Consider the following 14,164-nt stretch of genomic DNA (forward strand, 5'->3'; position numbering starts at 1 on the left):
CCACTACTGCGAGATTGGACAATATTGTCAAAATTCATACACCGACTGATCTGAGCTACTTCTCTTCTTCGTAATACTTGTTGTCTCCGGCCCTGGTTCCGTGTTCAAGCTGTTGCACTCCCTATGTCACAGGCAGTTCGTCAACTTCACGTAGCATTGATGGTCATTATTTTTCGGAACTTACGAGATTAGATGTCTCTGTCTCTTGATGGAGATTCCTTCGATCGTCCCAAGCATAAAGAGCTTTCCAGACAAGCATTACTACACCACCGGCAATGGCACAAGCTCCACAGATGATCAAACCATGTTTGTACCTTGGGGCGTCTTTAGGTTTGAACACGTTACTTCCCGCAAACCCAGCCATCTGGATGAAAGCGACGTAAGCGGCCAGAGCAATAGGTCTCTTTCGCTCTTCGAATCGGCTACTCAACCAGGACTATGCGGTAGTTGCATTTAATTTTATCAGCTTCCGTACGTTCGATTGGACTCAAGAGTGAAGGATACTCACAGCATTGATAGCTTGACCACAGCCCATTGTTCCCGCAGTCATGAGATACCCTCCATAAAGTACTCGCTTGCCCACTCCGTCAGGAGCCAGAGCGAGCCAAAGACATCCCGCGCAAGACAAAGCCATAGCTACAAAGATGTGTATCCCTCTTTCTTTTGTTCGATCACTACTCCAAGCTAGACTGACTGAGAAGACCAATCCAATAGCAGAAGCAGGTGCGGCCATACCGTTTGCGGTGAATCCTGCGTAGCCCAGAGATTTGATCACTGAAGGTCCATACGTATTGATTGGTGTTAGGATGACTCTGTCAGGGCAAACAAACGTTGATTAGCTATACACTGATTGGTCATTACGAAAGATGAGGTCATATGGACTCACGAGGAGAGGAATGCAGCAATGCAATGTCCATACAATCGCCAATCAAGGAAAGTATCCTTGATATCCACAATCTTGATTCTCTCTCCATGAACAATGGCTTTCTTCGGATCATCAGCTAGCAGTCTAGCGGAGAGGACCTCTGCATCCCTTCGATTGAGAATGGGGAAACCCAAAGATCTTCCACCTTCTGTTGGGGTGGCGGGAAGGTAGAAGACCGCGAGAATCGCAACGAACATTGTCATAGCTCCCTCTGACATGTCAAGATCAGCCAATGCACATTAATGGGAGACAATCTTTTACATACCAATCAAGAAAAGCCATTGCCAACCGTGCCATCCATGTGTATGATTGAGACCATTTAAGATACCTAGTGCGAGTGGTCCAGATACCATACCAGCTATTAGGTTGAGATAAGTCAGTAAGTTCGAAGATCAAGCGTACGAGTCGAGTTGGTATGGCTACACTGTGACTTACCAACACTGTTTGCAGCCCAGAAGATGGCTAATCTCAAACTCAATTCGCCGTTCTGGTAGAATCGGGTGATATACCATGCCATACCGGGAATGAAACCAGCCTACGACACATCGTCAGCCAACGATCTTCGAAGCGGAAGATCGGAATGTCGAACACACCTCTCCTGAAGCGATTAGGAATCTCGTAGCGTAGAAACCACCTTTGTTTTTCAAGAATGCTTGACAAAGAGTGAGTAAACCCCAAATGAAGATGATAACCGGGACCCATCGATGAGGACCAATAGCTTTAGCTATGATATTACTTGGTAATTCGAAGAGTACGAAACCCAATGTAAAAAGAGTTTGACCAATATTGACATTGGCAGTTGTGATGTTGATATCTTTGAGGATAGTATCGGTCTGAGCGTTTCCTAAATTGGTTCGATCCTACGAGTACATGCAGAGATCTCTCGTAAGCCCAGCCTCCACCCATGCGCCGCTGGTGTGATATGACTTACAAATTGAAGCATGAGAAAACATAATACGATAAAGGGTAATACCAAGAAATCGACTTTTCGGACAGCTCTTTTCTCTTCCTCGGGCGTGTAATCCGCATAATACTGTGGGTGATCGACAACGAGATCGGACATTTTGTTCGATAGATCGTATATATATAGGTAATGTATGTTTGTGTGTATGTGTGTGTATTCTCGAGGGAGTAAAGGGTGTTCAGCGATATTTACTCCTGATGATGACTTTCGAGTCTTTCGAGATCGCCTTGAATTGAAGAACTCTGATATCTCAGACATTCAAGAGGGAATGTCAACTATTTATATACCTTTTCCTCATGATCCATCTCGTCTTGCAACACTTTGCGTTATCAGTGAATTATTGGAGATATCCGTTCTGATTCTTGCGATTCTTTTCCGACCTGCAACTCCATGTGTTGAGATAAGCTGTTATTTTACTTGCTTTGCTCGGACGAAGTCAAAAAGTCAGAAGAGTAAAGCGCGCTCACGCCATAATTCTGTTATCTCTATCAGGTCATCTCAAATTCCCATTATGGAGTTCCGGACCTACCCTGCACCATAATGACTCGGAGTCACGGAGCACCGATATGATACTTCCAACCCCCTGTCAGTCCTTCCATCTCATGCCTTATTCCTTCACGCCTATGTCCACGATTTTGCAACCAAGGTAGATAACGTGCTTTGCGATAATTCGGTACTCCGTAACCACGCAAAGAATCGTCATCTACACCGAGACTTGGATATTTGGATTGGTTATCTGGGTGAGATATCGGTACAAGTGTGAGGGAGATGGATAGACGATACGAAAGACCTTGACACAGGTTTTTCGGGCCTCTCATAGCGAGACATGAGCTTGAAAATGGTATATAATGAAATGTAAATTCGCAAGATGATTGACCAATGACAACATCTCTCCCTCCAAAACCTTGCAAGAAATTTCAATAAGAGCACGAAAGTACAAAAATGGATCAAAATATCATTAGAAGGTAAGTGCTTGCGTACTTCGCTGGCCCAGACATCGGCTGATCGATTTTGGTGTCATCAGACGTGGTGTTGGTACGAGAGGTATCGATGAGAAAACAGTCTTGGACGGATACACCGTTATCGCCTCATTAACAGGGAAGAAGGTATGTCTTCAATACTACCTACATCCCTCTGGGCGGAACTTGAGCTGATTCGATTTCTGGATACAGGTGTACTTGATCAACAATGCAGGTGATACAGTCCATACTTGGAACTTACCCTACCGAGTAGGAAGATACGCAAGATTACTACCGAATGGTAATTTGGTAGTTGGGATGAAGGATCCGGAAGCATCCGCTCCATTCCCTTTCGTAAGTCATCACCAATACCATACCAATCTGATCTTGTAAGAGATGCTAACAGTCCACTAACAGTTCAACAAATACGGTGGAGGGATTTATATGGAACTTACACCCGAGGGCAAAGTGGTACACGAGCTACGTGATCCTTTAGGTCATCACGAGTGAGTAAATCTTGTGACTTGTTGCGGAGATACATCATTCATGTAGTTTCATACGTCTATAGTTGCTTTTACGATGGGGATGGCCACTTCTTCTATGCTGGTCTCGAAGCTTTAACTCCCGAACAACAAGCTGCTCTACCAGGTGGTGTGGAAGGTACCGTGGGTACAGCCTAGCACTTCTCCATGCAGACCATTTACTGATGCACGCTGGTTGTTCTGGTGTAGGAAGCACCTGATGGAAAAGTATATGCCGATACGATAAGAGAGGTGAAAGATGGGAAATTGGTTTGGGAATGGAAAGTTTCGGAACATCTTGATCCTGAGATCTTCCCTCTTCAGGCTCATTATCCAAGAGAACACTGGCCTTTGATCAATGGTATCTAGTGAGTCTTCTTTTCATCTCATCATCAGCAATAAACTCCTGACCAGATCGGATAGTCCATTGAAAGACGGGAACATCTTGGCTTCATGTCGAAGTGTATCAGCCGTGATAATCATCGAAAAATCAACTGGTAAAATCATCTGGCATTTGGATTCCACGGTCGTCGCTCAGCAGCACAATGCTAATGAATTGCCCAATGGGAACATCTTGGTAAGTCATCTAATAATTGAAAGACTTATCTATATCATGCGGCTGATGATATTTGATTGACTTAGATCTTTGATAATGGTGCATTCAGACACAGAGAATCTTTCCAATGGTCGCGAGGTTTGGAAATTGATAGAAAGACAAAAAAGATCGTCTGGCAATGGCATGCTTCACCAAAGGTAAGTCCGTAATCATGATACGAATGAAAATATGGATTTGCTAATATTTATCTCGTCGATATAGGAAACTTTCTTCACACCATTCATGGGATCAGCACAAAGGTTACCAAATGGTAATACGCTCTTATGTGAATCGGCATTCGGTAGAGTCATCGAAATCAACACGTCAAACGAGATCTGCTGGGAATATGTCTGTCCCCATTTCGCAGTTTATCCTGAACCTGAAGCAGCTGGATTCTACCCTGTTGAGAGTAATGCTCTGTTCAGAGCTTACAAGTATAGTAAAGATCAGATCCCATGGTTGAATTAGACCGATAAATCATAGGCGTTAGCTGCTCCGAGAATATGTGGTATTGTATGGATACTGTAGATATGAGTAGCTGGGTACATCCTTTAGTAGACATAAATTTGGGATTCTCTTCATGTAGTCTGGTATAGATGCATATACGAGAATTTACATACTGTATGCTCCAGCTTTACCATGGCCGAACCTATCTCCTAAACCCCTAGCATCTTTGATTTTCTTCTGCCTCTCGTTATCGGTCAATAGTCGACCTGTCACACCCATATCTCTATCATGGTCCCATATAGCTGGCGCTTCATCGTCTTCGCCTTTCTTCTTCTTCGACAGTTTGGATGCGTGTTGATCGAGGAGGGATGGGCCCCGCTATAAGATTGCAGAACGTTAGCAATGAGCGCAAGGTATGGTAGGAGGGCAGAACAAGCGAAGAGTAGCGCAGATGGAAGGATCGAGAGGAAGTGACACAAAGAAAATGGATATACACGATTCATCGCAATCCCGTTGCCAGCCAGGAAGATAGTGCATAGTGGTTCAAACTCACATTATGAGCCTGCAAAGTATTCCTAATATCCTCCTCTCTTCTCCTCTTCCTCCTTTCCTCCTGCTCTTCATCAAACGACATGATCCTCTCTCCGGCTTTATCCTTCTTCCGCTTGATACCAGCCACCTCATCCGCTATACGCTGAGCCTTCTCAGCCGGAGTTTCAGTCCATACACTATGATCTACCGATTCGGGCTCTCGAGTGGATTTTGAGAACGTCGAGGGTCGTTTGCGGAGTGGGTCGACTAGATACATATCATCAGCTTGATCTATATTGACTGATCCCATCATTTCTGGTCGGATAGAATACGTGGATATTCCTGTTACGAGAATGACACCACTCACCATTAGACAATACTCCACTAGTTGGAGGAACTAACATCCATTCTTCCCGCTTCTTCTCTTTCGGTCTACTCTCCTCTTCCAATATCTTCCTTCTTCTCTCCTCTCTTTCCAAGAACTCTCTTACGGCAGATCCAGCAGAATCCTCTTCTCCGTTGGTGGGTACAGGCATAGGTCCAATCACATCATCGTCATCACTATCCTCTTCGTATGCTGCTGGAGAACGTGATGGTCCTGCAGCTGCCGTAGCTGAGGGCAATGACGGCCCTGCAGCTGGAAGACTAGGCCCGGCGGGTCCAGCGGGCGCTTTACGTGCCGCTGCTAGGTGTGGTGGAAGTGCTGGTCCATAATCGTCATCATCTTCTTCATCTTCAACAGGTGCGGGTGGTGGTCGTGCAGGCCCTTCAGTATGGGGTTCAGGAGATGTAGAGCTGTCGCCTGCCAGATGAGCGAGGTGAGGTGGTAAGGATGGTCCAATGGGCATGATGAGAGTGCTTTTGCTATGCTTGGTGGTAAGAAGGAAAAACAAATGGAAATTTCAGATTTATGCCGAGATGATGATGACGATGATTTTCGCATGGCGGTGCACCATTTACCATACAAAACCTATAAAAACATTAAATTGCCACCGATTCTCATCTGTCTTTTCTTCTTCTGTCCCTCATCAAACAAGCACAATGACCCAAGATACCAAAACACTCATCCCATCACTCTCACCAGAGGATGACCTCGACCTCCCGCCACCATCATACGACATTGCATTAGCGGCTTCGTCCTCCTCTTCTTCTCGACCCGATGCCGGGTCCACCAACTCTCAGCCGGTCGAAGAGAGGATTATCCCTCAACACTTGTTACACCTTTTCAGTGGACCACCAAATGGGGAACCTCCCATAGGAAGGGATGATGTTCCTCCTGAGCAGATTCAGAGAATTGCATGGGGTCAGAAGGGTCATGATATAGAATCTTGGGATCCCAAATTGGCTGATCGTACGTTCATCTCTATTTGAGATTCCCATACGAGCTATGTTCAGGTTACTTACAATCCACTTAGCCGAGGTTATGTACGACTTCATCAGAGCGCAAGCGATGGTCCCACCAACTATAAAGATCAGATGTCGAGGTCAACATAGGGAGACATTGGAAAGAGATCAAACCGTCATCGAAAATGGTATTGAAACAAGTAAGAAGAGAGGAGAGTCCTATTATGTGACGGATTTCGATTTCACCGTAAGTCCTGTTCTGTCAATTCAAGTCAATCGTCTATTCTCAGTTGCTACACTATCGTATCTTACGTGAAAACAAGTCCTTATTTGACCATGTTGACAGATCGACTTATCCGATATTGTCAATCATCCAACAAACAACAATCACATACACTTGCGTACGGTAGAATCTGACAGAGCAGCTTTTAGAGGTACCCACACAATACGCTACGGAGCTTCGTTCGCCCCTGATCACGGTACTAGATCGTTCTCTCAAGGTGGCTATCGATCATTGAACACTGAAATGGAATACGGTGTAACAGATGTAGGAAGACAACCTACTTCGGCAGAGCAAAGCGACATCGACGCATGGAATGTGTACAGAGCCAAAAAAGGAATACCAGGTTGGGTCAACATGCAAAACGTTGCTGAATTTTGGGATACAAGGATCAGATCTAAGTTACCTAGTCACACGGATGTAGAGAGTGCTAGAACTGCAAGAGATCACGATAACAGACCAAGTCTGAAAGAATGGTGTAAAGTGTATTGCAGAGATAAGGGAATCTTCAAGGAGTTCTGGGTACACAAAGGTGTATATGGCTGGGAGATGGAAAGTGTTCAAACGGGTGAGTGTATATCGAATGTCAAAGAAATATACCCTAGATGTGCGACAGCAACCAACTGTGATAAAATGGATATGATAGAGGAAGCTGATACATATCATACTCAGCGATACGCACTGCGATTCTCTCAACAGGGTATCAATCGAACTACCTTACAGTCACGACTGATATTACTCCGCTAGCAATAGTCATTCGACCGAACAATATCTTCAGTAGAGCCGTAAACAATGTATGTGTCTCTTCGACAGCATAAGTGATCCTGATACATAAGGCTGATATTGTACATACTGATAGGGATTTGTCTACTTCTTGTCCTGGATCACGCTGATCTGGCCACTGATCTGGATATTCAAGAGGGTCTTCCCTAGATTCCTAGGTGCTCCATGGAACGTAGCTTATGTGAATTGTGAGTATTTTCATCCACCTTTGTTCAAAGATGATTCTCTTGATTAACTTGCTAATCAACTTACGTATCGTGTAGACGCATTGAAATGTTACCCTCCACTTCCCTCTACATACCCCGCCGAAACGATCCTCCAAGCTCAAGATCGCTTAGCGGCCCTATACAAGCTGCATCCTGAATTACCTGAGAATCCAACTTTGCAATATGGCCCTAAAGGTGTACATTATCTATTAGGTAGGAAGGAAGGCGAATGGTTTAGAGAATGGGAAGAGAGGATAAGGATGGGCGTGAGGATGAAATTTAGAGGCCAGCTTGAGGGTGGCCAACAGGGAGAACAAGACGCTGGACAAGGATTGGATGGATACTAGGAGGTTATATCTACACCGATGTCTACAAAATTAGCACATGGTCTGGTTGTTTGTCTACTCTTTGTCGCTTGTATTCCACTTTACTTGGCTGCGTAATAACCATTGTTTTCTAGTACAGACACGATATGTATGTGATTTTATGGCTGCGAGATGGGACCTAGATTTACATTTAATGTGAATGCAACGGGTTATATACAACAAGTGACACTACGATATTGTACAATGGGATTTCACTCTTCTCCCTTTTCGTCCTCGTATCCGTCTTCCTCCTCATGCCCATATTCATCTCCCTTTTCATCTTCATACACTCGTAATTCATCCTCTTCCTCATGAGCCAGCCCTTCTCCCTCCTCCCCTGCATCCCCTTCGTCCTCACCATCCAGCTCATCATCTTCAGATCTGCCATCCTCTTGATCCGTATCAATCACCTCGTCATCATCATCCCCAACATCACCTTCATTCGGATCCCAAACATATCCATTCCCTTCGCCCTCACTACTATCTGAATCACTATCGATGATCCAAGCGTTTGACTTCATCCTCTTATTGGCTCTGGCCAATTTCTTGATTCGCGTGGTGGGATATCGCTGATGGATGTTTTCTTTGTGTTTGCGCTTACGACGTGCCGAGTCAGTAGATAAAAGAAGATTTATGTATTCTATTCACAAAGACCGATAATACCATTAGCTATGACAATCTCCTTCTTTTCTATATCAGTATTGGGAGGGAGTGGGACAAAGATGAACACCCACCTTTCTCAGACTTGATTTCATTCTTTCTATCTTTCGTCCAAATCTCACTTCTATCAACATCATCATTCCCATCATCTACTGCAACCCATAAGGATTTTTCATATTGCTTATCATGAGCTTCATCCATCTGATACAACGCTTCATCAAGCTCTTTATCCTCAATTTCAGTTGCTGCATCGCTGAGATCGTCATACAACCCTTGTCCATCTTCCTCTTCTTCTTCATTTGAGTGAGTTGAAATATAAGGTATATCATTCCATTGATTTTCACCTGGAGGTAGAATGGCCGTGTGATATCTTCCAATTCTAACTCCAACTTCTTCCTCTGTCTTGTCTTGATTATCGCCTTCCGCAGCTTCGATGTCATGTTCATCCTGGTCATCATTTGGTTGATTATCGAACAATCGCTCTATGAATTCCAAGATAAGCTCAGAGGGATGTACAAGTCCTTCTTTGAGGAGTGCTTGGTGGACATGTTCCGCTGAGATCTCGGGGAGAGGTCCATCGTGGTTGTCTGAAGGTTGTTGAAGGTATGATTGCTCAGCGATGTGCATGGAGGAATAGATGAGTCGTCGAAGTTGATTGACAAGGAGAGAATGGATGCCTCGAAGTGCGCTGAACGACATTCCTCGTGGGTCAGTCAAGTTCAGTCGTCTGACATATGGACCATCAGCCACCGACACATAGATTCATGTAAGTATCGATATACTCACCTGTTGACTCGCTCAATCAACTCATAATTGAACACTTCCAACCCACTCAACATCAAATGATCATACATTCCTATCCTCCTAAGATGAGCAGTCTGTACATTCGTATCATTCCGCTTTGTAATTCTCTTCTGAAGTATCTTTGGCGCTTGATCGCTATCAGTTTGGGTTACCGGCTCTCTACTTTGAAAGATCGCATCTGCCCCTCCTGCCAGATCAATCTCATCCCTTGTCAACCCCTCCTCTATCAATTTTTGGATCCTATACTTCTCTCTATTTCTACGCCTGTTGATGATTTTGGACAACATTTTCCTTTGTTCGGGGGTACGTTCTTTCTTTGGTACGTTGATGATTTCGTTGTAATTCTGTTGATCTATTGTAATTTTACCTCTTGGATCTCCTTTCGTCGGTATGCCTCCGATCACCTCCGAGCCTTCTTCTTCTTCTTCTTCCTCGTCATCTTCATCCGCTTCATCTTCCGGTGGGACTGTCTTCTTATTAGGCGATAGAGTTGATGTTGATGTAGATACCATTTTGACACGATCAGAATACCAAGTTGACCAATCGGGCTTCATCAAATTGTTCACCACTGTCAACTTCTCACCATCCATCTTCAGGAGATAATCATCAACTTCCCATTGGTTGATCATCTTCTTATAAGCTGGATGATTCTCTATAAGTTTATTTCGCAGGTACGGTGTCAATTCGATATCTTTCTTCCATTCTTCCACAGGCGATATTTCATCGATCAGCTGTTTCTTCTGAGCTCTCCTTTCCTTCTTTATCAATGCATCCCTTTCTTCATTATCCCTCTCTTCTATTTGCTTGATCAACTTCTCCGCCAAAACTTCTTCTTTATCTATCCAAATATCGCTCACTTCCCTAGCAGAAGGCGATAACCCTTTCCTCCATGACCTTACTCCATCCCATCGTAACCTTTCCAATCCTGCATCACGTCGTTTACGATCTACCTGACCTACAATCTCTGAGCCTAACTCTAACAAATCAAGATACCATTCAATCTCATCTTGGTTCTTCGTCTTGAGCTCACTGGCAATGAGGTCCAAGCGATATCGCGAATGACGACTTAAAGAAGCGAAGAATAATTCTTTCTCTTCTGGTGTCCATACTGTACTGGATGGTGGAACGACGGTAGGGAAAGGATTTCGTTTGTTGGGAATCAGGATAGATCTCTGCCCTAGGATCTGACGTTTGGATTGTTGGATGTGCGTATCGAGGTGGTGGAGGTACCACGTCGAGCTAGATTCGTTGGGTATAGGATCATCTGAGGATGACATAGCATAATATGGTATGGCATGCTATGACAGGATGAGGGATGAACAGATGAAGTGATTTATGGCCATATAATCAGGTCTCAAAATGTGTGTCAAGGTCGTTCATACTCAATTCTGGGGCGAATCCAAAAAAAAAAAAAAAAGGAGCATGCGGAGAAGACCGTGCTACGCGAAAGGAAACAATCAAGAGGCAAATACAAAGATAAAAACAGCAAAAAGTTAAAGTTAGCCCTCGGTGGGACTCGAACCCACAACCTTCCGATCTGACTCTGAAGTTAAGAGTCGGATGATCTAACCAATTGAGCTACGGGGGCTCTATGTTTTTAGTCTGGTGCACTAGAATGATATTGGGTTTGAACAGACTGATCAAAGACCTGGAGACTTCGAGTCCTCTTATGGGATGTTGTAGGAAGAGCTTCCCTGTTCGAACGGGTAGTGTCTGAGTACTCTAAGGGTGTATACATTCCTCAATGGAGTGAATGATATCACTCCTCTTGTGTAGCATCAGCACAAAGGCCTCCGTGTTACTCCAAACTATTTTACACACATCTTAGTAATCATATACAACGCTATACCAAACAATCAATACCAGATTGGATTATTCCTCTCTCCTTTCTTTGTGTCCTTCTCCCAATCTAACAGAGAATCTTTTGCCCTTCTCAAAATCGCCTTGCCATATTCCCCAGTCGCAAGTGGAGGAGCAGGTTTCGTCCTATCCGCAAGGAAAATGGGAATCTTATTTTCTCCATCTAGGATCTGAGCATCGGAGGCATCATACCCTCCCCCTAACATCACTGCGTCGGGTATGACCTTGAAATTCTGAGTACCAATGATTTCCTCGCTCGGCTTGGGCTGGGGTAGATTTTGGTGTTGATTAGAAAGGATTAGAGGGATTTCTTTACGAGCCGCTTCAAGGGATGTTATGAATCGGACAACTAAATGATTCTGATAAGCAGATATTCTCGTAATGCTGTAACGAGGATGCTATTCACCCTCTATTTCAGGTTTGAGTCCTGCAGTTACCGCTTTGCCTACCGAGGTGGTCTTACCACATAGTATGATCCGTAAGAGAGGGTTTGACATTGTTCATTATAATGTCGCTGTGCGTAAACGAGCTAGGAAGTATGAGGCGAGAAACTCGTCGCATGGGAATGGCGAGGTCGTTGTCATCTGCATGTGAGGTGCGGTCTTAGCAGGCTGAGCAGAGGTGGTGACATTCAAAACGATGACATCATCACTTTCTCACTCAAAACAGAGAGCATCAACTGTAAATAGTCTTCTTCACATTCCTCTTCTTTTCTCTCGTTACGCTTTTTAATCCTACAACGACCCATTAAAGATGGATCAGGTAAGCAGCTTTGTGGTTTGTCGTAATCTATACATCAGCTCATACTATAGTAGGACGCATTCCGTAATCTACTTTCTGCCCCTCGAGCTTCCGCAGGTGGTAGTTCATCCCGAGGGGTGTTAGGGGCACCTGCTCCAAAGAGAGGGTGGGGACTAAAAGCTAAAGAAGGGTGAGCTCTCATGTGATTCATTAAAAACAATCATAGAAGCGGATGATCACAAGCTGATATGCATCCGCAAGATACGAAAAGAAGAAAGAAGATAAACCAGCCAAACCTGAATTCGCCCCTCGTAAATACCACAAAAGAGAACCACCTCCGGAATCGGCATACAAAGATCGAGCGGCATTACGTAGAGAAGGTCGTAATGATGAAGAATACGAAAATGTCTCGAAACTATTAGAAGATTTTGAAAAGCGTAAAGCTGAAGCTAGGAGACCAGAAGAGATTGAAGAATTAGAGAAACAAAGGGCGTATTTAGGTGGTGATGTAGAACATTCCGTATTGGTCAAGGGTCTAGATTACGCCCTTTTGGCTGCTAGGAAGGCGGAACTGGCTAAGCAGAAAGGAGAAGAGATAGATGATGAGTTGGATGTGCTGCAGCAGGGATTAGGAAAGAGGGAAGAGAAGGAGGGAAAGAAGAAGGAAGAGAAAGTGGAGAGTCTTGGTAAAGGGGTGAGCTTTTTCTGTCTTGTCTTTCCTGGAGCAAAAAGTTACAAGAAAGGCTGATTATGTCGGGATATGGGAAATAGTTTAAATCGATAGCTCAGAAAAAGGCAGAAGCGGATGCAGCGGCTAATGCAAAAGGGGAGAAGAAAAAGAAAAAGAAGAAGAAGAAAGTTAAAGCTGAGGTAGAAACTGAACCTCAGTCAGAAAGTATCGCAGGACCATCGACGAAAATCAAGTCTGAAGTGAAGGCTGTACCGTCGGAGCAGCCGCAATCCTCGAAGAAAGCTGAACAATCCGACAAACCATCTGTGAATAGCAAGGCAGAACAACCGGCACCACCATCAGATGATGACGAGGACATATTTGGGGATGTGGGTGAATATGATCTTGGAGCAGCTGCACCCGACTCTGATTCTGATGCGGAGGATGAGGCGATGGATGTGGATCCGCCATCCAGAGGTAGATCGAGGACTAGATCACCTGTTGATCGGAAGGATGGTCTTGGACCTAGATCACCAGGGTATAGACATGATCGTTCGAGATCAAGGTCAAGGTCATATGGTAGGAGAAGATCACGTTCAAGATCTAGGTCATATGACAGACGAAGGTCAAGGTCAAGATCACATTCGAGATCAAGAAGATATAGAGATAGGTCACCTGTATACGAGAGTAGAAGAAGAAGATCGTCCTCGTACGATAGGGAAAGGAGGAGATCGCCTAGTCCATATAGGAGGAGGTATAGGGATAGATCGTATTCTCGTGATAGGTCTAGGTCCGGGTCCAGATCACCATACTATTCTCGAAGACGATCTCAATCTCGTTCGCCATATTATTCCAGAAGAAGATCACCTTCACCTCGAAGAGGTGCTTATCGACCAAGATCGAGATCGAGATCCTCACCTCCCAGACGTAGATATGATTCCAAATCAATCTCAAGATCACCTACACCTCCAAGACCCGTTCGCGAAAGATCATACACCCGTTCACCTACACCAATACTACACGAACCTGTTCGTTCACCATCTGTATCAGATGACGAGGATGACGAACAAGGTCCAGGGAGAATCACGAAACTTCAACCATTATCATCCTCTGCTATACCCTCTTTGAAGAGTTTCTTACAAGCTGAGAATGAAGCTGCTCAGGCCGAGGAGAAGCGATTGAAGAAGGCTAAATGGAGGGCCCAACAGGGTTTGTCAGCTCAGGAAGGAGCATCGGAACTTCTCGCCTCGGAGGGTAGTAAGAAGGAAGGAGGAGAGAAACAAAAGGCGAATAGGGAGTATCAGTTGTTGATGAATCGGATGAACAAGGGTGAAAGTAAAGATAAAGATGATAAGAAAGATAAGGAGTAATGGGTGAGTTGCACGGATAGATGATAATGGTAGTTTGGCAATTAGCTTTCATGTAGGATTGATATCAAGATTGAACAGTAAGCTATGTACAACGATGCATTTATACTGGTTTTTGTAATGCAATAGATACTGATTTGAA

The 14,164-nt window shown here is 44.4% G+C and overlaps 7 protein-coding genes and 1 non-coding gene across 8 annotated transcripts; 3 read left to right on the forward strand and 5 right to left on the reverse strand.

The window, feature by feature from the left end:
• Window positions 1-55: 55 nt before the first annotated feature.
• V865_004605 (uncharacterized protein) lies at window positions 56-1,988 on the reverse strand (the record flags this gene model as incomplete). The annotated part of the gene is made up of 8 exons (XM_066228384.1): window positions 56-121; window positions 185-436; window positions 509-812; window positions 887-1,136; window positions 1,191-1,283; window positions 1,361-1,460; window positions 1,519-1,785; window positions 1,857-1,988. The coding sequence occupies 8 exons, from the start codon at window positions 1,986-1,988 to the stop codon at window positions 56-58; spliced, it is 1,464 nt and encodes a 487-aa protein (XP_066084481.1).
• Window positions 1,989-2,831: 843 nt separating this feature from the next.
• On the forward strand, window positions 2,832-4,432 carry V865_004606 (uncharacterized protein; the record flags this gene model as incomplete). The annotated part of the gene is made up of 9 exons (XM_066228385.1): window positions 2,832-2,854; window positions 2,914-2,995; window positions 3,062-3,202; window positions 3,266-3,354; window positions 3,417-3,513; window positions 3,580-3,737; window positions 3,793-3,946; window positions 4,012-4,122; window positions 4,187-4,432. The coding sequence occupies 9 exons, from the start codon at window positions 2,832-2,834 to the stop codon at window positions 4,430-4,432; spliced, it is 1,101 nt and encodes a 366-aa protein (XP_066084482.1).
• Window positions 4,433-4,576: 144 nt separating this feature from the next.
• V865_004607 (uncharacterized protein) lies at window positions 4,577-5,790 on the reverse strand (the record flags this gene model as incomplete). The annotated part of the gene is made up of 3 exons (XM_066228386.1): window positions 4,577-4,789; window positions 4,965-5,209; window positions 5,310-5,790. 3 exons carry the CDS (start codon window positions 5,788-5,790, stop codon window positions 4,577-4,579), a joined length of 939 nt encoding a protein of 312 aa, XP_066084483.1.
• A 193-nt stretch (window positions 5,791-5,983) lies between these two features.
• V865_004608 (uncharacterized protein) lies at window positions 5,984-7,902 on the forward strand (the record flags this gene model as incomplete). The annotated part of the gene is made up of 6 exons (XM_066228387.1): window positions 5,984-6,293; window positions 6,358-6,533; window positions 6,633-7,134; window positions 7,239-7,360; window positions 7,426-7,537; window positions 7,613-7,902. The coding sequence occupies 6 exons, from the start codon at window positions 5,984-5,986 to the stop codon at window positions 7,900-7,902; spliced, it is 1,512 nt and encodes a 503-aa protein (XP_066084484.1).
• Window positions 7,903-8,132: 230 nt separating this feature from the next.
• V865_004609 (uncharacterized protein) lies at window positions 8,133-10,661 on the reverse strand (the record flags this gene model as incomplete). The annotated part of the gene is made up of 3 exons (XM_066228388.1): window positions 8,133-8,560; window positions 8,655-9,307; window positions 9,367-10,661. 3 exons carry the CDS (start codon window positions 10,659-10,661, stop codon window positions 8,133-8,135), a joined length of 2,376 nt encoding a protein of 791 aa, XP_066084485.1.
• A 224-nt stretch (window positions 10,662-10,885) lies between these two features.
• On the reverse strand, window positions 10,886-10,972 carry V865_004610. Its single transcript has one exon. It is a non-coding gene; the product is annotated as a tRNA-Lys (tRNA).
• Window positions 10,973-11,240: 268 nt separating this feature from the next.
• V865_004611 (uncharacterized protein) lies at window positions 11,241-11,741 on the reverse strand (the record flags this gene model as incomplete). Its single annotated transcript, XM_066228389.1, has 2 exons — window positions 11,241-11,593; window positions 11,651-11,741. 2 exons carry the CDS (start codon window positions 11,739-11,741, stop codon window positions 11,241-11,243), a joined length of 444 nt encoding a protein of 147 aa, XP_066084486.1.
• Window positions 11,742-11,997: 256 nt separating this feature from the next.
• On the forward strand, window positions 11,998-14,025 carry V865_004612 (uncharacterized protein; the record flags this gene model as incomplete). The annotated part of the gene is made up of 4 exons (XM_066228390.1): window positions 11,998-12,006; window positions 12,060-12,175; window positions 12,247-12,679; window positions 12,757-14,025. The coding sequence occupies 4 exons, from the start codon at window positions 11,998-12,000 to the stop codon at window positions 14,023-14,025; spliced, it is 1,827 nt and encodes a 608-aa protein (XP_066084487.1).
• Between the last annotated feature and the right edge of the window lie 139 nt (window positions 14,026-14,164).

The sequence above is a fragment of the Kwoniella europaea genome, chromosome 1, assembly GCF_036810445.1.
Source record: "Kwoniella europaea PYCC6329 chromosome 1, complete sequence".
NCBI classification, from domain to species: domain Eukaryota; kingdom Fungi; phylum Basidiomycota; class Tremellomycetes; order Tremellales; family Cryptococcaceae; genus Kwoniella; species Kwoniella europaea.